Below are 25,322 nucleotides of genomic sequence, written 5' to 3'. Positions count from 1 at the left end.
AGATGTGAGCTCAGGTGTTCCATCAGTGAGCCTCTTGAAAATGTTCAGACCTAAATCAGGAGCAACATGCCTCATTCAAACCCATCATCCGGTGTGTCTCAGTACAAATAAATTGCCATGTTTTTTTTTTTTTAAACTAGTATTACTTTTACATACAGTGAAGGTCTTTCATTCACAGCACATTAATTGCCTGCCCTTGTTTGAACTTTTTCTTATACTGTGAGGTAATGTAATGTCTTCTTTGTTTTTCTAATAGGGAAGATGGCTGTTATAATTGGCAAGGACTGTATGACAGGAGGAGGCAGGAGTGTACAGCAGTGATCCCCAATTTTTTTTTTTTGTAACATGGACTGGTAATGTTTGGCAGAAAGATAAAGAAAATTTGAATTACCTCGACTGGGCTAAAAACGAACGTTAAGTGCAGGCAAAATTTAACTCACTATTGGCTGAATCAACCTTTTTTAACAGCGGCCTCTCCTAAAACTTGACGGCAAATACAGTATCTTTGGTCGTTTTCTCCAACTGTGAAAGGTTGGGGGTCCGGGTGGGCGTGTGTTGCGGTGGCCTACCCCTCGTCCCTTCCCTGAGGGCTGATTAATGGGGGCGCAGATAGTCCGGGGTAACGCCCTGGGTCCCAGAGGGATGACGGGGCCCCTTTGCCGGAGCTACAGGGGGACGGGCATGCCGCGCTCACCCCCCACCATGGCTGGAGCGGTGCCGGTGCCCTGGGGTGGCCCCCGCCCGTCAAATTTCCACGTTTCTGCAGGACTATCACACGTCTGAGTGGGTTCACGCTTTACTGGGTGCAATTACACACACTCAGGCAGAAAGATTATCAGTGCCAGGATTAGCAATCAGGTAGCATAGAATAGGGTGTCAACATATCTACACTTACAGGTGATTTACCGTATTGGCCCGAATATAAGACGGCCCTGATTATAAGATGATCCCTTCTTTTTAAAGACTCAAGTTTGAAAAAAAGATTTTTTGAACACCGAATTAATTTTTATCCAGAAAATAATTACAGTATATCAAAAAAAAAAAAAAAAAGATTAAAACAATATATTTGCGAGAAAAAGCGTGTTATTTTTCCTCATTCAAATCTTGATATCTCAACATTTAAATATGTAAACTAAAGTGCAATCACATACGTAAATGAATGGCTTCTGGTTTTTGAAATGTAAATAAACCGATCAATTGTGATAAAACAACAAAATTGCAATAACTGCATTAACCATCAAAGTAGGGCTGCAGCTATCGAATATTTTAGTAATCGAGTAATCGACTGAAAATTCTATCGATTAATCGAGTAATCGGATAAAACTTTTTTTTTATAGGTAAAGAGCAATTATAAATATATATGTAAATATATATGAGAAAAAAAGACATTTAATCCAATATTGAACCATTTTCAGTCAATCAATGTCTTTATTTTCGATGTACATTGTTGAAAACAGCCAACAATTGCATCTCAAATGTGACTAGAAAAAAAAATTCACTGCTTTCACTCCAAAAACTTCTACAATACTGTGCAAAAGTTTTAGGCAGGACACCTGCCTAAAACTTTTGCACATTACTGTATATATATTGTTTTAATTATTAAATTTATTAGGATCATGCAAGCTTCCACTTGGGGAAAATATATAGATACAGTATATCGTGTATATACATAATATAATAAAAATATCCAGTACTGTGCAAAAGTTTTAGGCAGGTGTCCTGCCTAAAACTTTTGCACAGTGCTGTAGATCTTATTAAAAAAAAAAAAAATCTTACCTAAAAATGTAATTACGCTTGATAACACACATCACTTGAAAGCTACTGTACATGTTTTTCCCACGCGTTTCAATTGGATTTCCAATTGTGCCAAGCTATTTTAAGTTCTAGTTAAGTGTTAAGTTAGTGTAAACTGTAAGTCCTGATAGGTTTTTGAGTTTTTGCAGTGTTCAAAATAAATGTAGGATACCTGCTGTATTGAAGCACATTAGGGACCAGTGCTACTTGGTGTTTTATTCGGCAATGACTACTGAGCTAAAACCGACAGTTAGCTTCATTATGTTTTAATTTTGCACCCTCATCACTCTACAGCGCTGTGTTTTTACAGATTAAATAAAGCCTGTATGTAAGACACATTAGCCACGCACCGACAGTGCTAACGTTACATGAGCGAGTGACAGTAACGTTATATTTATTAGCGCTGAGAAGTCTACTGCTTAAAGATGGCGGCTGTTTATTAACGCTGCCCAGACGTGGCCAAGTCTGTCATTTCGCATCTAGTCCTAAATTCATGCGATATCTATGCGATGCATCGGACACTACCTGCTACCACACTAGCATTATGCGGGCGTAGTTTTTAGCAACGTCGGCGTACTTTGTAGCGGCTGTCGGCTGCAGTAAGGGTTGTTTTTTTTTTTTTTGCTTCTTCCTCTGCACACGTGACGTCAGCGCGTTGTCCCGCATTAAAAGTAGTCCGGGCAAAACGTGATGCTTAGAGATGGAAAAATTAAACGATTCCTCGAGGTGAGTAAAATTACTCGGATCAGTTTTTAAATTCGAGTTACTCGAGTATTCGTTTCAGCTCTACATCAAAGTGAAGTCTAACTGCAACTGTAGTCTTGAAACAAATCTAAATAAGGAAAAACATTGCAATAAAATAATGCAAACTAGTTAAACTAAAAAGCGTAGTTGAGATCTGTCATGACAGAACATCGCTTCAATGATATCTGGCGCCATCTCGCGTCGTGAATGGGTATAATATCTAGACCGCGAATATAACACAACCCCCTCTTTTTCAGTGTTATTTCGATGCAAAAAACACCATCTTATATTCGGGCCAATACGGTACTTTAACTTTTAAGTTTTAAACATGTTACTGTGCCACCAAATTATTTTTTTTAAACAAGAATAAAGTAAAAAAATGCTTGTCTTTATTAAATGCTTCATTGAAGGGCAGTTTACATGGTTAAGCTCCAAGAATACGACAAATTTGGGGCAAATAAGTATTTAGTCAACCACTAATTGTGTAAAAGTTCTCCAACTTGAAAATATTAGCGAGGCCTGTAATTGGCAACATGGTTGAACCTCAACCATGAGAGACGGAATGTGTGAAAAAAAAAAACAGAAAATCAAATTGTTTGATTTTTAAAGAATTTATTTGCAAATCATGGTGTAAAATAAGTATTTGGTCGATACCAAAAGTTTATCTTAATACTTTGTTATATACCTTTGTTGGCAATAACAGAGGCCAAACGTTTTTTTTTAACTCTTCACAAGCTTTTCACACACTGTTCCTGATATTTTGGCCAATTCCTCCACCCAGATCTCCTCAGCAGTGATGTTATGGGGCTGTCGTTGGGCAACACGGACTTTCAACTCCCTCCACAGATTTTCTATATGGTTGAGATCTGGAGACTGGCTAGGCCACTCCAGGACCTTGAAATGTTTCTTTGAAGCCACTCCTTTGTTGCCCTGGCTGTGTGTTTGGGATCATTGTCATGCTGAAAGACACAGCCACGTCTCATCTTCAATGCCCTTGCTGATGGAAGGAGATTTTCACTCAAAATCTCTCGATACATGGCCCCATTCAGTCTTTCCTTTACACAGATCAGTCGTCCTGGTCCCTTTGCAGAAAAACAGCCCCAAAGCATGATGTTTCCATCCCCATGCTACACAGTGGGTATGGTGTTCTTCGGATGCAATTCAGTATTCTTTATCCTCCAAACACGAGAACCTGTGTTTCTACCAAAAAGTTCTATTTTGGTTTCATCTGACCATAACACATTCTCCCAGTCCTCTTCTGGATCATCCAAATGCTCTCTAGCGAACCGCATACGGGTCTGGACGTGTACTGGCTTCAGCAGGGGGACACGTCTGGCAGTGCAGGATTTGAGTCCCTGGCGGCGCATTGTGTTACTGATAGTAGCCTTTGTTACTGTGGTCCCAGCTCTCTGTAGGTCATTCACTAGGTCCCCCTGTGTGGTTCTGGGATTTTTGCTCACCGTTCTTGTCATCATTTTGACGCCATGGGGTGAGATCTTGCATGAAGCACCAGATCAAGGGAGATTATCAGTGGTCTTGTATGTCTTCCATTTTCTAATAATTGCTCCCACAGTGGATTTCTTTACACCAAGCATTTTACCTATTGCAGATTCAGTCTTCCCAGCCTGGTGCAGGTCTACAATTCTGTCTCTGGTGTCCTTCGACAGCTCTTTGGTCTTGGCCATAGTGGAGTTTGGAGTGTTACTGACTGAGTTTGTGGACAGGTGTCTTTTATACCGATAATGAGTTAAAACAGGTGCCATTAATACAGGTAACGAGTGGAGCCTCGTTAGACCTCTTTGACAGCCAGAAATCTTGCTTGTTTGTCGGTGACCAAATACTTATTTTCCACTCTAATTTGGAAATAAATTCTTTAAAAATCAAACAATTTGATTTTCCTTTTTTTTTCCACATTCCGTCTCTCATGGTTGAGGTTTACCCATGTTGACAATTACAGGCCTCTCTAATCTTTTCAAGTAGGAGAACTTGCACAATTGGTGGTTGACTAAATACTTATTTGCCCCACTGCATTATGCAGTGCGGACTTGGCACCTGAGAGTCATTTGTTGTGACAAACCCATATTTTAGGTAGAATTCTCGGTATTGTTCGTTAAAAGAAGTTTTCATTTTCTTCGAAGTTATTGGCTCCTTTTCTGGCTCAGCACGTGGCCTTTCCCCATAAAACAGCTGTCCAAAGATGTATATTTTTCAGTCATCTTCGCTGGTGTGTGGGCTTATTATTTCCGGGAACAAATCTGATGCGCCTACATCATAATCGAGGACAAGCGCACATGGCTATGTATATAAAAAAAAAAAATAGAAATAGATGCAAGCTCCAATGGATTTCTATAACAACATTCTATCCAGTTTTATAGAGTAGACAGGCAGGTTGGTGTGTCAAGAGGCAAAGGCCAGAATGCGGTCGATAATGAATTATTATTTTTTTCCTGTGTGGCCCGGTAGCAAATGAACCACGGACTGTGGTTGAGGACCCCTGGTATACAGAACTCCTGCGTCCTGACACTAGCCGTATTTTCCAGGCTTTTGATGCAAGTGGGCGCAAGTACAGCACAAATTGCCTATTGTAAGCATGAAAGGCTGTCGGTGTGTTCATACCAGTTGTGGACCATGAGCTTCTGCACGGCCAGCAGGGCGTTGTAGCGCACGAGCTGGTCCTCGTGGTGCATGTGATTCATCACCAGCTGCTTCCCGCCCAGCTGCTCAATCACTCTGAAATGCAAAAAAAAAAACCATGAGGACACAGGGAAACAAGGGAAGCAAAAGTCATCATCTTACCGTTTGCCACGTGGGTAGTGCCGCACGTACTCGCCAACGTCGTGGGCCGCCACTGCTATGACTTGAGGATCGTCAGACACTTCGAGGAGCCTGGTTAAGATCCTAATGTGGCAAAACATTCAAGGTGGGTCACGCATTTGTTGCCATTAGGATACTTCTGAACATAAAGCCAAACCACATTTTGATACTCGCCAATACCAAGTACAATACAAACTTGAAATACAATCGTAGTTTGTTCCCAAATACACTTTACCCATGGAAATTGATGGAAATAACAATCACAAAAAACCATGAACATTTTACTGTAAAGGCTAACTAAAGAAGGGAATGATTTGGACTTGAACGTTAACTCATTGGCTGCCATTGATGGCAATGGACGCCCAATCCATTTGTACTAGGAGAGGCTAGCAGCAAATGATCTGGTCATGTATCCGATTTCTTTGGCAAGTAGGGAAAGGTTCCATTTTCTGCTGCAGACATGAAACTGTCAAACTGCATTAACAAAATCCATAATAATTTAGACCACAGAGCTATATTCACATAGTACGATCAGATCACACAACTAAGGCTAGGTTCATCCCGCAGGTCTTAATGCACAATTCTGTCTCACGGTTAGGACTAGGCGATTTTACGACCAAGATTGCAGATCGAAAAAAAAATTAGTTCAATCACAGTGATGGGCAGTATCATATTTAATGGAAAATAACATGTTACTGATGGAAACTGACTACAGGTAAGTCCCTGGGTTAAGAACGAGTTGTTTCTACGCTGGCGACATAACCCGAATTTTCACGTAAGCCGGATTTTACCTTTTAAATATCCTTAAGTCTCAAAATAACTACCATTTTTCGGACTACAACTCGCACCTGAGAATAAGTCGCACCAGCCATAAAATGCCCAACGAAGGGAAAAAAAACATATACAAGTCGCACCGGAGTATAAGTCGCATTTTTGGGGGGAAATTTACTTGATAAAATCCAACACATAGAACAGACACATCATCTTGAAAGGCAATTTAATATAAAAATTAGGGCTGTCAAAATTATCGCGTTAACGGGCAGTAATTAATTTTAAAAATTAATCACGTTAAAATATTTGACGCAATTAACGCACATGCCCCGCTCAGATTAAAATGTCAGCAGAGTGAAATGTTCGCTTGTTACTTGTTTTTTGGTGTTTAGCGCCCTCTGCTGGCGCTTGGGTCCAACTGATTTTATGGCTTTCAGCACCATTCATGGACATTGTGCAATTATTGACATCAACAATGGCGAGCTATTAGTTTATTTTTTGATTGAAAATTTTACAAATTTTAATAAAACGAGAACATTAAGAGGGGCTTTATTATAAAATTTATTTAACTTGTACTAACATTTATCTTTTAAGAACTACATGTCTTTCTATCCATTGATCGCTTTAAGAGATAATGTTAATGCCATCTTGTTGACTTATTGTTATAATAAACTAATACAGTACTTATGTACCGTATGTTGAATGTATATATCCGTCTTGTGTCTTATCTTTTCATTCCAACAATAATTTACAGAAAAATATGGCATATATTAGAGATGGTTTGAATTGCGATTAATTACTATTAATTAGGGCTGTCAAACGATTAAAATTTTTAATCGAATTAATTACAGCTTAAAAATTAATTAATCGTAATTAATCACAATTAATCGCAATTCAAATCATCTATAAAATATGCCATATTTTCCTGTAAATTATATATATATTCTGTAAAATAAATTGTTGGAATGGAAAGATAAAACACAAGATGGATATATACATTCAACATACGGTACATAAGGACTGTAGTGGGCATTTCACAATACTGTCATTTAAATCTGTCTATGCTGTCCTCACTCCGAAGCGTCTACTTTTTCCAAAGCTAGACAGCTAGTGAACGACGCCTTAATAATTAGACTTTATTAATAAAATGGGCCTCAAACCATTGTCCTCTTTAGACCGTCGTAAAACTACAAAATAAAAGTACACAAGCATTGCATTAGCAACAACGTTAGCTTAGCACGCTATACAGGCTCACTAAACATAAACAAAAAGCGTCTCATACAAAAAATATAACATTTCGCTTACTAACATAATATGTACATTCTTTACAACAACCATACTTACGGACAAATCTTGTCCAAGGATCATATAAACACAACATTATCAGCCCGAGACGTCGTGCAGCCATAATGAACTGGCAAGAAAATAATAAACCATGTCGCAAAGCGACCACAAGAGTTCGCTGTTGGACAGCAAAAAAAGCCTTGCTGTAAAACTTACCAAAAGCCAGAATACTTTCTGAGCGGGACATGTGCGTTAATTGCGTCAAATATTTTAACGTGATTAATTTAAAAAATTAATTACCGCGCGTTAACGCGATAATTTTGACAGCCCTACTATTAATTCATTTTTAAGCTGTAATTAACTCGGTTAAAAATTTTAATCGTTTGACAGCCCTAATAGAAATACAATAGAGAACAACATGCTGAATAAGTGTACAGTGTAAAGTGCATGAACAACGAAATGCGAATATACTGTCCTCACCAGGACGCTACGGCTCGGTCCTGGCTATTCAGCGGGCTAAACTCCCAAATGACGATGCTGGACGTCCGTATAATTTGCTGAATCAATTTCGTCCTCAATACCAAACAGGTTCGCATCCACGAAAATAAATGATAATTAGGTGCTTTTACAGCAATGACATGACACAAACGGTTAGCATGCGTTTGCTAGCATTAGTGCATCGTTTAAACAACCACACAACTGGCTCTATGTGTCCGATCACGGGGTGGAAAACACAACAACAACAGAAAAGATGATACAACAGGCGTTGCCTCTGTAGAGATATTTTACAAGCATAAACAATGAACGTAGGTTTGCAGCTGTGTTTCTCTCTCGCTAACTCGCCCACTCACTCAGAGCTACGTAGCTGTCGGTCTTCTTCTGGCGTGTGAGTGCTCTTCTTCACGTAAACAAGTGCAAGTGCGCCCCCACGTGGGCGTGAAAGCGCCACAAACTAAAAGCATGCATTTCAAAATAAAAAAGTCAATAATACAATTGAACACACATTGCCAAAGGCAGAACGCGAACGTGGCCATAGCTATTAAGTTATTCAGATAACTATAGCATAAAGAACATGCTAACAAGTTTACCAAACCATCAGTGTCACTCCAAAACACCAAAATAACATCTGAAATTATATCATAATGTGTTAGTAATTTCACACGTAAGTCGCTTCTGAGTATAAGTCACATCCCCAGCCAAACTATGAAAAAAACTGCGAATTATAGTCCGAAAAATCCGGTATCCGAAAAATCCGACAGTATTGTATTTTGTTTATGATGAAGTATACACTGCTCTCTAGAGGTGTGCAAAATTTCCGATTCTTAGATTATTTGCGATTCGGCCGTGGAAGATTCAAGAACGATTCACAAACATCCAAATTCCGATTACTGAAATATGCCAAGTAAAGCGGAAGTACAACACACTCAGCGCGCCGCGCGGTCAATGAGAAACGGAGCGAGAGTAGCTAAACATCATGCTTCTCATTACCGGGCCCCTCGGGTACGGCCAATGCTCAACTCACGGCTCTAGCTCAACTCATACCACGAGATAAAAAAACACAACAACATACCTGACTGCTGCCGAAAAGCTGCTACAAAGTACATCCACATAATGTTACGGTAGATATCATTTATATAGGACTAGATGCAATATAGATTCGGTAGCGTTAGCAGCACACCTACAAAAAGCTAGATGTGGGCGTTAGTAAACGGCCGCCATCTTAAAGCAGTACACTTTCCTGCAAGGCTGTTGTAGCGAACCTTCCAAGCAAACCTAATTAATTTTTTATCTAAAATACTCCTAAAGCAGTAAAATATTGACTTGAATCTATCTTTAAAAGAGTTTTAAAACTTTCACATGTCGAAAGTAGACAAAAGGGAAATTATGGAATAACGGGAGCAATTTTAACAACTTTACGGTTGATTCACAACATTAAATTAATTGAATGTAGTTTAAAGCTGCTGATACAGAATGGGACTGGAGTTTTTTTATTTACTGTTATTTTTGTATATTTGTTTACTGCTATATGTTAACTTGATACTGAAATAGTAGTTTGGTTTAGCCTGAGAGTATTTTTGAACAATTATGGAACTAATGTACAAAACATTAAAAAAACAATAAAATAAAATAAAAAGGAGGGGGGTGCATCAATAATCGTTTCATAATCGAATCGGAGCCTCTGAATCGTAATTGAATCGTTAGGTGCCCAAAGATTCCCAGCTCTACTGCTCTCTAGTGGCAGCATTGGGTCTGGCTGGACTATTGCCTTGTATGACTGAAGAGAAGACTCAGACATCTGTCATAAATAAAGGATAGCTGCACTCTGGTTTGGCCCAAATAAGGCTGTAAGTTATTTCAGCTAATATATGTCTGAGCATGCGTTTGTAATTAAGTTTACAGCTACAGTTTGTGGAGTTATGTGTGAGCGATTTGCTGTGAGTGAATACTTTAGCATTCGTAGCGGTTAGCGGATTTTTGTTGAGCTAATTAGGCTAATTTAATCTACTAAATTTATATATTGATTAGGATAGATGTTTGAACACCAAGTGTCAAGTGTTTTATTGCTAAAATGCGGGTCGTTTTGAACATAAGTGTACATCTGTGTGTTACAGCTGTAACACACATGTAAAATTGTACACACATTTGTAAAGCTAGCTATCAAAAGTGAAGGACGTAAAAAGCTTCAAAAAGCACTATTGCCTTGTTTGCTGTCTGTAAATTTAAACAACTTCACATTTAGCGAGGACAGAGTAAAAAATAAGATACTGTGAAGTACAATAAGGTACTGTTTATGCGACTGAACACACACAAAATAAAAGACTGGAGACAAAATGGCGGATGAGACTCCGGCGTCGTAAAGTCGAAATCGCGTAAATCGAGTATGTCGCAACCCAGGGACTACCTGTAGTTAGGAAAGGTGAATTTGTACTGTCAATTATTTTATTCATTATTGACAATTTGTACAAATATTTTTGAATTTCGCGTCTACCATTTCAAATACTGACCATGAGAGGTGCAGTTTGCAAGAGGCAGTGATGCTAATGTTCCTTCAGATATTACGACTCACTAGTTAGCACTACACAATTAATTGAGCATGACAGGCTTTCAACAGCCCAACGTTGTTCAAAATTACCGTAATTTCCCGAATATAAGGCGCACCCGTGTATAATGCGCACCCCAAATTTACTTGTAAAATCTAGGGAAAATTATTGTACCCGTTTATAACGCGCAGCCTAATTTTAGCACCAATAAATAGAAGAATTACAAGAAAACAGAGCTCGTGTACAGATACAGAGATGTCATTTTACTGACTGGTGAAACACAGCACAAGCATAGCACATTGGTAGTTCAAAACATTACCATAAACTGACAATATTTACGGTAATAATATGATTTGACAACTTCTCCAATTTACCAGAATCTAGGAGAAAACAAAACAGATGTGACTTTTCTTTTAAAGGCTGCTGTATAACTTGCTCGTTTCCTCATGATGAATAAATGTTTCTTCCATGGATTGATACGGTAAATGAAAGTGAGAACGTAAGTCGGAAATCCGTGAGAGCTCATCGCTGTCAACACGACAGTAACAAAAGGAACTATTGTTATTTGGGTTTGAGTTTCCCAAAGGGACCAATATAGTTGACGGACACGGGAAGTGTGTGTCCTTACATTTGTTATGGTCCGAATTGCGGAGATGCAATAAACGTCGACTCAAATGAGTTCAAGAAACTAAATTCTGTGCTTTATGAAGAGTGAAAAAAGCAGAATTTAACACAGACGAAATCATTCGGCCGATTAGAGTGAAGTATTACCGAAACAAAATGGTGGTCACGTACCGTAATGGTCGGCAACGGGTCGCCGCATACGTTTCTTCAACACAACGTGACCGTGTCAATGAAAAAAAATCGGTTTATATATATATGTAATACAAATATATTTCTGTCTCCATCCATGTACCCGTTTATAATGCGCACCATGAGTTTACAAGTTGATTTTGGGGAAAAAAAGTGTGCGTTATATTCGGGAAATTACGGTATATTTAATAAGATCAACACTCGTCCAGCCAAAATTGAAATGAAACCCAACCACATGACATACCTGGAAGTCAACAATACAGAGAATCTTATTCCTATCATACCACAAAATAAAACTTTCTTGTAAAAGACCAGCAGAGTAAATATTCTTGCTAAATTTCATTTTCTCTGTGCTTTTCATAGATCCGCGGGAACTTCACATGAGAGCAGCTATTTGAGGAATAATTGTACTTATGCGTCAAAGAGCTGAAGGAAAAACACATTATATATAATAAGGATCAGAAAATGCACTTAGCCCTACTTGAGCAGCTCATAATTCTTCTCGTTGAGGCGGACAGCATTCTCACGCCAGAATTTTTCAGACTTGTGCACTGGGCTCCATTCCAGGCGGCCAGACTTGAGTTCTGAGCTGTACTCGTCGAAGGAACTGTCGGATACATACAAAAACTAATGAAGGAACTGAAATCGAGGTGGCAAGCACACGCATGACAAGTTCTCTACCTGGACCTTAAAAACCAACAGCAATTTGGGGGGGGGAATAGAATGTTCTGGACAAAGACCTGAAAATGGGTACCTGAGATCCTGTACGCTCTCTCCAAGTCTCTCCAGCAGGAATTTTATGTCCTCGGTGATGTCCTCGTCATCATACTTTTGCTGCTCCAGGTTCTCCAGCTGCTTCAGCACTTTGCACTGGATCATGGCCAGCGCATACTCCTGGCGGGTCTCCCTCTCCAATGACTTCTCCAGTAGATTCTGCAAGCGGATAAAAGCATTGGGAAAGATCAAATGTGCAGCTACAGACTCTTGTGTGTTACATACAGTCCCTGACAAAAGTCTTGTCGCTTATCCATTTTGTTGAAACGATTGCTAATTACAATAGGGCCTTCACACGCTTAGTGCACGGCCCTAATAATCTGACTTTTAATTATTAAATTGGTTTCAGAAATGGCTGATATAAAATCTAAGACCCTCCCAAATGATGTTGAATGTACAAAAATATATTTGTTTCACTGAAAAAAGATTTATCATTTAATGAAGACAAAAAGGTCAAAAAAGGAATGTAAAAGGGAGCTAAGATTTGTTAATATTTCAGACTATTTATGTTGCCTTCCACCCTACAGATCTCTTGCACACCCCCATTCTGGATGTAACCCCAGACCATGCTTTTGCCATCACCAAACTTCACTGTTTTCTGAGTGAATCTCGGATCCATGCGGGCTCCAGTAGGTCTCCTGCAATATTTGCGGGACTGTGGTGTAATTCAATGGAAGATTCATCTGAAAAATCCACTTATTGCCACAAAACAGTGAAGTTTGGTGGTGGCAAAATCATGGTCTGGGGTTACATCCAGTAAGGGGTAGGGGTGCAACGGTTCAGTTAACCCACGGTTCGGTTTGAACCTCGGTTTTGGGATCACGGTTTCGGTTCGGTTTTGGTTTGCGTTTTGCATTTTTTTTTTTTTTTGAAACTGCCTTTATTTTGCTTTTTAAAAAAATGAAATAAACACTTAAAATGTAAACATTTTCGACTGTTAAAATGCCTCTTAGCTCTTTGGCTAGTGTAGTGACTGACTACTGAAATACACACTCAGTAGTAAAAAAGTTACTTGGCAAAGTAACTGGTGATACCTTTCATGTTTTTTTTTTTCATTTGAAAAAACCAAACAAACCCAAAAACATAGTTACCTTTGCTATGTTTGGAGGTCATTTAATGTTGTGAATCAACCGTTAAAGACATAGTTACCTTTGCTATGTTTGGAGGTCATTTAATGTTGTGAATCAACCGTTAAAGTTGATAAAATTGCTCCCGTTTTAGCATTAGTTCCCTTCTGTCTACTTTCGACATGTGAAAATTTTATCCTTTAAAGATAGACTCAAGTCAAGATGTTGCCGATTTAGGAGTATTTTAGATAAAAAGTTGCTTAGGTTCACTCGTAAGGTTTACTACAACAGAGCCTTTCTGAGAAGTTTACTGCTCTAAAATGGCGGCTGTTTACTAACGCTACCAAGACTGTCATTTCGCATGTAGTTCTATATGCATGAGATATCTAGGCGTAGATTGTATGTTGTCGGCTAAGTCAGGTAATATTGGAGCCACCTAGCCAAGCATCGTGTTTGCTATAGCATCTCACCAAACACTCTTCCCTCTCCGAGTCTCTGACTTTTCTCGCGTCATTCAACCAACGCATTGCCTCGTTGCAGAAACGGTGACCAAATCCGAACGGATGAAAAAAAAAAAAATGCACGAAAAACGTGCAGATTTTGAACGTAACGTACGGCGTACACATTTAAAAATGAATGCTCACTAGTACAAATTACGACGAGACTGCAAAAATAGACAGGTATGAATTACAGTTGACCGTCACAGTTAGATATTAGCACTCTGTAGCACGGGAGGTCCAACTTCCAACTATCAGTGGTCAGGGCGAAACTGTGTGCTTTAGCGAAATCATCTTCGATGGCTTTGCGTGCCATTTCATAAATGTCGGGGATTACGTTGTTGGAGAAATATGTCTGCGAGGGAACAATGTAACGCGGGTCAAGCATTGCAAATAAATTAACAAAGCCCGCCGTGTGTTTTCACTGGTGTCCTCTTCGGGGTTGTCCTACCCTGAGAAAGTGATATCTGTGGGTGATGCCGGCTGAGGTGCCGGAGTCATGTTATAAAAGTGTTGCCATTAGCATGGGGAACAAGCGCTGAGCAATGCTTGCAATTTTTTTTTTCTTCAATATTTTCTCTCCCTCCCTCCGCATTGTAGTCCATGGGGAAACCAAAATGTTGCCACACCGCAGATTTGAAAGAAGCCGGTGCTTCCTCAAAATTCGGTCGCTCCACTCCTCTGCTCGCCGTAGCTATTAGTTTTCTTTCCTGTTTCACTTTCACTTCGCTCGTAAGTGAAAGAGGGCGTTACTTGGCTTCTACACAGGTGCTTGAAACGACATTTACTTGCGGGGCGGGAATTTCTCCACAGCGGTGCTTTACGTCACACACAGGCACACAGAGCTCGATCAATTCATTCCACAAGCGTTCGGAATACATTAATTGCAAAACCGAAAAGGCGCACTGAACCGTACGGTTCGGCTTTGAACCGCAAACCGTTGCCCCGCTAGTAAGGGTGTGTGCCAGAGATCTGCAGGGTGGAAGGTAACATAAATAGTCTGAAATATCAACAAATCTTAGCTGCCTCTTACATTCCTAACCATAAAAAGGGACAAATTCTGCAGCAGGATTGTGCTCCATCGCATACTTCAATCTCTACCTCAAAGTTCCTCAAGGCAAAGAAGATCAAGATCCTCCAGGACTGGCCAGCCCAGTCACCAGACATGAACAGGATGAAAGAGGAAGCATGGAAGACGAAAGCCAAGAATGTTGATGAACTCTGGGAGGCATGCAAGACTGCTTTCTTTGATGTTCCTGATGACTTCATCAATAAATTGTATGAATCCTTGCCGAACCGCATGGATGCAGTCCTTCAAGCTCATGGAAGTCATACAAAATATTAAATTTGGATCTCACAGCACCACTACTTAATTCACTTATGTTATATAACATATTTTTGTATTTGAAGTACATTTTTTTGTTCAAATTTTCACACTAGTTTCTGTAGGCGACAAAAATTTTGTCTTGCCAAAATTTGACCTTTAAGTCTTCATTAAATGATAATTTTTTTTTTCAGTGAAACAAATATATTTTTGTACATTCAACATCATTTGGGAGGGTCTTAGCTTTCGTAAGAGTCATTTCTGAAACCAATTGAAAAATTAAAAGTCAGGTTATTAGCAACTGTTTCTACAAAATGGATAAGCGACAAGACTTTTGTCAGGGACTGTGGTTTGGCCTACATAAGGCTGTAAGTTGTTTCAGCTAATATACGTTTGTGTATGCGTTTGTAATTATGTTTAGAGCTACAGTTTGTGGAGTTATGTGTGAGCGTTTTGCTATGCATTTAAGATAGCGGACTTTTGTTAGGCAAATTAGGCTAATTTAATCTACTAAATGTACATCTTGATCAGACTAGATGGACGTTTGAACACCATTTGATTTGTGTATAGTGTTTTATTGTTAAAATGCATGTCATTTTGAACATAAGTGTATATATGTGTGTTACAGCTTTACCAATTGTCAAAAGTGAAGGAAGTAAAAAAACTTGAAAAAACACAATTGCTTTGTTTGCTGTATGTAAAGCTGAACAACTTCATGTTTAGTGAGGACAGAACACATCATATTAATGAAGTAAAAAATAAGATACTGTGACGAACAATAAGGTAGTGTTTATGCAACTTAAAAAAAAACAAATGACAGGAGACAAAATGGAGGACGAAACTCCGGCGTCGTAAAGTCAAGTAAGTCTAGTACGTCGTAACCCAGGGACTACCTCCATTTCATTCTGTCCCATTTGGTCCTTCACAATTTTTGATGCCAATAAGGTTCATAGTCAAGGTTCATGTGATGATGTTTCACTAAGTTTAGTTAAACTGGCAAAATTTGTATAATGTGAGTACATTTTTTGCAAATATAACTGAACAAAGACAACAATAGTTTTCATCATTGCTATGTCTAACACTACAGAAATGAATAACTTTTCAGTTGTAAATTATTCAGCTGCAACTGTAAATACTACTGGAGGAACAATAATTAAAAATACTTGTTGATTCACAGCTCGCTACTCTCTGGCCTGGAAATTGGCCTCAGCAGAGGGACTGAAGGTGGTCTAATTGGGTCCTTTCTCCCATTTGAACAAGATAGAATACAGCACTGGCATTAAAGCAGTGACCGCAGACAGCAGCAGAGACAGGAGGACCGTTTTTGTGTATATGAATTGAAGGACATGGCTGTCTCGGTCGACTCATTTGCTAATGAGGCCATCTGGGAGAAGCAGGCGGGTATTTGGATGGGAACAACTTCGAGAACCCTGCAGTCTCTTACAAAAAAATATTTGCGCAAGGGAGACACACAATGAGCCGTCCTTCTACTCATAACACGCTGAGCACATCTGCTCGGTCTCTATTCGCCACGTGCCTTCGCTTTTAATGAGTCGCGTACTTCTTGTGGGTATATTGCTTAATGGGAATTAACTGCGTGATGGAAGCGCTGCAGTATTTAAGTCTTCACAAACCGCGATGGCTGTTGAGAATCCAGTCGAGCTCCAACTCAGCCATGTAATCAAGCACCATTCATCACGCCTTTGTGCATTTTGCCTCAGGGTTGTCTGGACAAAGCTTGAAAATAGGCGAGGGTTTTCATTTTTTTTCTCTTCTTTTTAAATTTCAAAATGCAAGGCTTTCTATTTCCCCTGTGATTTAAGCAGCAATCAGCTTGCAGTACACCGATTTTTAAGCAGCCTTGTGATGCAGTAGGCACTGGACAAGCATTAATAAGAACTAAAAATCTATACTGATTTGAGACCGAGCAACATGTTGTTGAGGTATCCTCAGGAGGAAACCACAATCATTATGGTGGGAATGAGGCAAAAAGGAAGCTTTTGAAGCAGCTCAATGTTTGGATAACACAGACAAGCTAGATCTAAGTCATGACTATTTATTGGCAAGGATAAAACACCAAACTTTGGCCGTAATTCCAATACGTACAATTGACACTGTGCAAACATAACACTGACAATCATCAAAAGATCACGATCGTGGCCGTATCGTCTTTGAGGTCGTTTTTCTAGAGGAGGTCAAAAGAATAATGAACAGTTCAAAATGGGAATCGGTGTTCTTCAACTACTGTGCTGTTGCATAGTGTCTGGTGTGCCATTGAAAATCATGCAATTTCACCTAATTGATGTTAAAATGTTTTTCGATAATGGGATCTGAAAATGCGCAAAATCTGGTGTCTGTGCTGTCCAATGGTCGGTAACCATGCAATACTCTTCCATATCAGTACGTGTCAATAGGTAGCAGCTAATTACTTTTTTTAGTAATGCGAATAAGAGGTAGGCCTGCACAATATATCGTTTGAACATTGCCATCGCAATGTGCAAATACGCAATAGTCGCATTGCAGGTCGTGCAATTCTTTTTTTTTTTTTTTAACATGTAAACTTTTGTTTTACTACATACGTAAAAGTCTGCAGATCCTGGAGCTTTTTACATACAGCGGTATGAAAAAGTATCTGAACCTTTTGGAATTTCTCACATTTCTGTATAAAATCACCATTAAATGTGATCTGATCTTTGTCAAAATCACACAGATGAAAAAACTGTCTGCTTTAACTAAATCCACTCAAAGATTTATAGGTTTTAATATTTTTAATGAGGATAGCATGCAAACAATGACAGGAAGGGGAAAAATAAGTGAACCATCACATTTAATACCGTACTGGCCCGAATATAAGACGACCCCCTCTTTTTCAAGACTCAAGTTTGAAAAAAGATTTTTTGACCACCAAATTAATTTTTATACAGAAAATAATTACAGTACATCCGAAACAAATGATTATAACAATATATTTGAGCGAAAAAGCATGTTATTTTGCCTCATTCAAATCTTAATATCCGAACATTTAAATATGTTAACTAAAGTGCAATCACATTCGTAAATGAATGGCTTCTGGTTTTTGAAATGTAAATAAACCTTGTGGGTATGTGAAATAATAAAAATAAAATATAAAATAAAATTTAAAATGTAAATAAATATTGTGATAAAACAACAAAATTGCAATAACTGCATTAACCATCAAAGTGAAGTCTAACTGTAACTGTAGTCTTGAAACAAATCTGAATAAGGAAAAACACTGCAATAAAATAATGCAAACTGGTTAAACTAAAGAGAGTAGCTGAGATCTGTCATGACTGAACATCGCTTCAATGATATCTGGCGCCATCTAGCGTCATGAATGGGCAGAGTAGCCGAGATCTGTCATGACAGAACATCGCTTCAATGATATCTGGCGCCATCTAGCATCGTGAATGGGTATAATGTCTAGACCGCGAATACAAGACCACCCCCTCTTTTTCAGTGTTATTTCAATTCAAAAAACACCGTCTTGTATTCGGGCCAATACGGTATTTTATGGCGCCCCCTTTGGCAGCAATAACTTCAACCAGACGCTTCCTGTACCTGCAGATAAGTCTGGCACATTGATCAGGACTAACCTTGGCCCATTCTTCTCTACAAAACAGCTGTAGTTCAGTCAGAATCCTGGGATGTCTGGCATGAATCGCTGTCTTTAGGTCATGACACAGCATCTCAATGGGGTTCAAGTCTGGATTTTGACTTGGCCACTCCAGAATGTGCATTTTGTTCTTTTGAAAGCATTCTGAATTTCATTTACTTCTGTGTTTTGGATCATTGTTTTGTTGCAGCATCCATCCTCTTTTTAGCATCAACTGTCTGACATACGGCCTCAAGTTTTCCTGCAAAACATCCTGATAAACTTTTGAATTCATTCTTCCATTAATGACTGCAAGTTGTCCAGGCCCTGAGGTAGCAAAACAGGCCCAAATCATGATGCTCCCTCCACCATGCTTCACTGTGGGAATGAGGTGTTGATGTTGGTGAGTTGTTCCATTTTTCCTCCACACATGACGTTGTGCATTACTCCCAAACAATTCAACTTTGGTTTCATCAGTCAGCGACTCAGTAAATGACCGCGTCATCTCAGTGTCAGTCAACCCGGGAAATTGCTTTCCCGTTTACGTATATGCTGGGATTCAGGATTTAAACGGTGTTCAGGTGTATGTGAAAGTTGCTTCAGTGTGTGATGATATGTATGATTGCATATTCTCTCTTGCAAAGATAAAAAAGGAAATATTACCTTCCTGGCGGAAACGGCACACCACATGAGCAACACAACCAAACATTGCTACGATGCAGGCTGAGAACATTTACAAGAAGAAAATGTCACACATTGTGAACATACGACGCAAACTATGGCACATTTTTGTTTCGTTCCCGTCGCGTCAGACGAAAACTGGCATTCATCTTGTTCCATTTTCATCTCCCATGACACATTTTTAGCTCGTCAACGTCACAAAAACAATTGTCCGTCGACAATACATTTTCGTTATCGTCATTGTTGACAAAACAACAATGCTATAAAATTTGTTTTTCTTTGTGTTTACTTGATCCCTATTCAATTCACGACTTTATACTGTTAACATAATTCAGAAATTAATTTGTACATATTTTTTCTGGTGGCTAATGGTACTTTTGGATTTTTTTTAAGAAGAAAAAAAAAAAAGTGTGCCATGTCTCAAAAAAGGTTGAAAAACACTGTTCTAAAAACCAAGGCTTCTCCTAGAATGCAAAGAATAACTGTCAGTAAAAATGTGCAAATTTACTTGTCGCACATTTGTGAACAAATGTCTAAAAAAACAAACGGGGGAACTAAATTCAATAATACTCATATTTCTTTTTGCTACACTTTGGAGGATTTCTGCTCCACGAAAACGGCTCGGCATAAAATATTCATAGATGGCGCAACGACAGGAAGCAGCTGACTGAGCAGTGTGGCCATATAACTCGTATTTATATATCTTTTATGGACTTAAGTTTCTTTTATCGCTTTTCTCTGTTGTTTAATAGAGTCATTTCAGTTTGCCAGCCCAGGGGCGATAAAGCACGCAGTCCAATTACAAGTTTAAAGTGCTGCGTAAGACTTTAGGAATATTTGAGCCCACTTGTGAGACATTTAGGAGGTAGAACATGGAGGGTTTCTGCACGTACCCTGAAGGCCGCCAGAATGATCCGAGTGACCTTCTCCTTGACAGATTCCTGGAGGATGTCAGACAACGCGGGCACCACATTGTAGCGCCGCAGCTGCTCGCAAAGCTGTGGGCTGAAGGCCAGCAGCCACACACAGAAGATCATCTGGTACTGAAGCTGGAAGCCGCACTTGTTGCTCAGCACCGCCGTTATGCTAGAGAGAGGAGATAAGCAGCAAAAACAAACGCTGATGAGCCACGTCTCTGTGCCACGCGGCTTTACTAATGGCAAAGGTCCGCGGCGATGCGCCTCCATGCTGCCGAGCCATTAAACCTAATGACGGACCGTGAATTTGATGTGCAGACAGGCCGCATCGACCCAAGACCCAAATGCAAATGAAACAGCAGGGCTGCCAACATTCTCCGTGATGAAACTGTACTGGGATCAAGCCATAGCAACAATGTTCAGCATAATTTATGACTACAGAATACGGACAGCTCCTTTGCCTATAAGGATGACGATTAGGAGTGTGACAATATATTAGAGCTGAAACAAATACTCGAGTAACTCGAGTTTAAAAACTGATCCGAGTAATTTTATTCACCTCGAGTAATCGTTTATTTTGACAGCTCTAAGCATCACGTTTTGCTCGGACTACTTTTAATGCGGGACAACGCGCTGATGTCACGTGCGTAGACAAAGAAGCAAAAAAAAAAAAAAAAAAAAAAAAAAAAATTACTGCAGCCGACAGCGGCTACAAACGACACCGACGTTGCTAAAAACTAGCCCGCATGATGCTACGTTGGTAGCAGGTAGCGTCTGATGCGTCTCATAGAGATCACATGTATGTTGAACTAGATGCGAAATGACAGAGTCAGCGGCGTTAGTAAACAGCCGCCATCTTAAAGCAGTAGAGCTCTAAGCGCTAATAAAGAGCGCTAAGCACAAATAAATAAAATTAACGTTACTGTCACTAGCTAACGTAATGTTAGCCCTGCGGAGGGCTAGGTTTCAATTAATTATGACCACTGTCGATGCGTGGCTAACGTGTCTTACATACAGGCTTTAACATAACATAGCCTTGTGGAGTGATTAGGGTGTAAAACAAAAACTTAATAATGGTAAGTATCAATTTTAGCTCAGTAGTCATTGCTGGATAAAACACCAATTAGTACTGGTCCCTAATGTGCTCCAATAAAGCCTGTATCATACATTTAGTTTGAACACTGCAAAAACTCAAAATCCTTACAGTTTAGACTAACTTAAAACTTAACTAGAACTTAAAAATGGCTTGACACAAATAGAAATTCAATTGAAACACGTGGGAAAAAATCCTAACTTTTAAGTGATGTGTGTTATCAAGCGTAACGGCATTTTTTAGGTAAGAAATATATCTATATATATATATATATATTTTAATAAGATCTAAAAGTTTTTGGAGTGAAAGCAGTGAATTAGTCTTTTTTTTTTTTTTTTTTAAATAATTCTAGTTACATCTGAGATGCAATTGTTGGCTGTTTTTTTAACAATGTACATCGAAAATAAAGACATTGATTGACTGAAAATGGTTCAATATTAGATGAAATGTCTTGTTTTCTCATGTATATTTATAACTGCTCTTCACCTAAAAATATATATGTTTTATCCGATTACTCGATTAATCGATAGAATTTTCAGTCGATTACTCGATTACTAAAATATTCGATAACTGCAGCTAGAGCTGGGAATCTTTGGGCACCTAACGATTCGATTACGATTCAGAGGCTCCGATTCGATTATAAAACGATTATTGATGCACCCCCCTCCTTTTTTTTTTTTTTTTTTTTAAATGTTTTGTACATTAGTTCCAAAATTGTTCAAAAATCCTCTCAGGCTAAACCAAACTACTATTTCAGTATCAAGTTAACATATAACAGTAAACAAATATACAAAAATAACAGTAAATAAAAAACTCCAGTCCCCATTCTGTATCAGCAGCTTTAAACTACATTCAATTAATTTAATGTTGTGAATCAACTGTTACAGTTGTTAAAATTGCTCCCGTTATTCCATAATTTCCCTTCTCTCTACTTTTGTTTTAAAACTATTTCATCATTTAAAGATAGATTCAAGACGAGATTCTTCTGATTTAGGAGTATTTTAGATAAAAAGTTAATTAGGTTCGCTACAACAGAGCCTTCTAGAGAGGTCTACTGCTTTAAGATGGCGGCTGTTTACTTACGCCGGAAAGTCTGTCATTTCGCATCTCTGTTCAAGAATACGTGTTCTAACACCGACGTCATCTGTCATTTGCATCTAGTTCTACATATATATGATATCTACTGTAGCCGTATGTTTGTAGCAACTAGCAACTGGGCGTTGTTTGTAGCGGCTGTCGGCTGCAGTCAGGTATGATTTTTTTTTTTTTTTAAATCTAGCGGCATGAGTTGAACATGGTATTTACTCTCGGTCCGTTCCTCATTACGTCCCAAAGACCGCGCTGACTGTGCTTTACTTCCGCTTTACCTGGTATAATTCAATAATCGGAATTTGGATGTTTGTGAATCGTTCTCGAATCTTCCACACGCCGAATCGCGAATAATCTAAGAATCGGAAATTTCGCACCCCTCTAGCTGCAGCCCTACAATATATCGCAATACTTTGTATCCCAAAAGGTTATCGATTTACTCCTGCCATCAATCGATATATCATTTTAAAAAGGTGTCACTGTTTGGGGAGAAAAAGGACCCAATAGGTTGCTACCAAAATCTTCGACTAGAAGAGTGTCTGTGTTAGCTTACTGGCTGCCATGGATGGCGCTAGACGTCCAATCAATTTTGACTGGAATGGTCAAAGATAGATTGATAGAATTTTTATCGTAAAATGCTCTGTTGTGATAAAGCGGCGCCACATTGGCTAAAAGACTAGCAACATATTCGACACATTTATGTAAAATAAATGCTATCTGCCCAGTTTTTTGCTTTTAACCAAGAATTGAGACTATTTTACATTCCTATCTATGAAGAATTCAGGGATTTAAGCATTTATTGACAATAATTTTCATTGTAAAGAGCTCTTTGTTGTGATAAGGTGGCGCCACATTGGCTTAAAGACTAGCATCACATTTGACATATTTACGTAAAATAAATGCTAACTGCCCGTTTTTTGCTTTAACCAAGAATCGAGACCGTTTTACGTTCATATCTATTAAAAAAAAATTTGGGATTCAAGCATTTATTCACAAGAATTTTCATTGTAGAAAGCTCTTTGTCTGCGTTTCCACTCGGTCAGCTTTGACTGAGATAGGCCCTATATGAATCGGCCCCACACCCATCAATATGTTATGAAGTCTATGTCGTGAGTTAGATTTGTCTTGAGTCATATGTGTTGTTAGATCCTGTGTGCCTCCGTCAGAGGTGAGTAAATGAAACCAAATGTATTGTTTGTATTCTTTGTTGATGAGACGTTACTACTTAGCTCGGATCGCTAAGCTAGTTAGCAAATTTGCCACTCAGTGTCTTAATTGTCTGTTTGTATTGTGTTCTGGTGAAGCATGTTAGCTCATGAGTTATTGTTAGATAGTAAAGTCTCATTTCTCTTTACAAAGAAACCACACACATAAACTTATTCAAATAGCAGCTTAGTTTCATTCCAATATAAACGCCCATTCAAACTGTAAATTGTCGTACAAGAGAGTGGGCTTTGAGATTGGAAGTATTTATGAACAACAGTTGGATATCCTCCTTATTCTATTTTGTTGTTTAGTTTGTTTAAAGAAAATAAATGAGTCATTGACACAATGTATATCTGCACTTTGCCTACATAAAAAAAAAAAAGTTAATCCACAGCACTTTTTTTATTAATAAATAGGACTTTTGTCTGATTTGTGTATTGAAAAATTCTTGTCATGTTTTCTACTCAGAACATTAAAAACTTGGACAAGTTTTATGAAAATATGAAAAATATGAAAAAAATATGAAAATATTTTTGAAGGAAATAGTCCTCCATTTTGTCTTCATTGTTACTTACACTATGCGTAAGACTAAGTTAAACTGTGAAAGTAATTGCAAAAAAGTGATTTATTCGATTAGTCGTTTAATTTATTGTTCGATTAATCGATTATAAAGATAATTGTTAGTTGCAGTCCTAACGATTACTAAACAATATACGACAGAAAAAGAGCCATCACTTACCAATTAACCCCGTCAGCCTCCACCCAAGCGAACCTGTACTCGTTGACCCTAAGCATCAACTGAAGGCAGCCGGCCACACACTGAACATACTGAGAGCTCTGAAAAGAACACAACAAGCAGCAAATGTTTAACAACGCACCACATCAGGAACCTGCTCCAGGTTAATCGGGGGGGGAAAAAATTGTTAGAGTTAATACAACTTGAGACACACTGAGCAGTCAGCAAGCTGAAGAAAGTGCACCACAGGAAAAAATATAGAGCGAAACCTCCGCAGTTCAACACTTTAAGCTCCTGAAATCTATCATTTTCATCTCTCCTTATCTGTGTTTTGCTTCTCAACTAGCAGAATTTTAGCAGCAATAAGTTCAAACTGTCACGGGCGGGTTGAAAATTCAACATCTGAGAGTTAAAACTCCAAATACAAAACTCAAATGTAGCTTAACAACTATTCTCTCTGTGAATGGCACGCAGAGAGAGAACACTCACATGGTGTCACAATAGAGGTGTGACAATATATCAAAATGGTGATATATCGCGATACTTTGCATCCCAAAAGGTTATCGATATGCTCCCGCGAGGTGGTTTCCTGTTCAGTTAACCAAAATCAACAGTAAAGCCTGAGTTATGTTCCTGCTTTGCGGTGACGGCGCAGCGACTACGCCGTCATTCGACATTCGATGGTTCTCCGGCCAGGTGACGCGTTGCTCTGTAATTCACCGCCAAGCCACTAGAGGGGTGTGGCGTTATGTTTGTACGGTTTTGGGGCATGCTTGTTGACTTCCTCTTGTCTAGTTTAACGGAGAAAAAAATAAACAATGCAAGATGGAACGCTTGAATGTAGATCTTCAGCTCATCAACATTGAATATGTGTTGATCACACAAATGTTGAGGCGCAGGTGACGCAGAAGACGGTTTCGAGGCGGTCTGTCCAACTTTTGATGCTGCATAGAGAGTTCTAGCCTTGGGTGGAAACCAGATAGCTGTGGCAGCTAGCTTCAAACGGGCGTCAAGCACTGTATCCAGCGTTTTGTCCGAGGTCTGCAAAGCCCTCCAGCCCGATT

The 25,322-nt window shown here is 38.9% G+C and overlaps 1 protein-coding gene across 4 annotated transcripts in view; it reads right to left on the bottom strand.

The window, feature by feature from the left end:
- atp6v1h (ATPase H+ transporting V1 subunit H) overlaps window positions 1-25,322 on the bottom strand; it is a 77,727-nt gene that overhangs the window by 6,739 nt on the left and 45,666 nt on the right. For all 4 annotated transcript variants that reach the window (XM_057856923.1, XM_057856926.1, XM_057856924.1 and 1 more), the window contains 6 exons: window positions 24,262-24,359; window positions 20,111-20,303; window positions 12,016-12,194; window positions 11,743-11,868; window positions 5,335-5,436; window positions 5,155-5,268 (listed from right to left, as the gene is read on the bottom strand). In XM_057856923.1, coding sequence (XP_057712906.1) covers window positions 5,155-5,268; window positions 5,335-5,436; window positions 11,743-11,868; window positions 12,016-12,194; window positions 20,111-20,303; window positions 24,262-24,359 — 812 coding nt within the window. The remainder of the gene's footprint in view (window positions 1-5,154; window positions 5,269-5,334; window positions 5,437-11,742; window positions 11,869-12,015; window positions 12,195-20,110; window positions 20,304-24,261; window positions 24,360-25,322) is intronic.

The sequence above is a fragment of the Corythoichthys intestinalis genome, chromosome 14, assembly GCF_030265065.1.
Source record: "Corythoichthys intestinalis isolate RoL2023-P3 chromosome 14, ASM3026506v1, whole genome shotgun sequence".
Classification (NCBI taxonomy): domain Eukaryota; kingdom Metazoa; phylum Chordata; class Actinopteri; order Syngnathiformes; family Syngnathidae; genus Corythoichthys; species Corythoichthys intestinalis.
The sequence above is the reverse complement of the archived record's forward strand: the minus strand, read 5'-3'. Positions and strand labels throughout refer to the sequence as shown.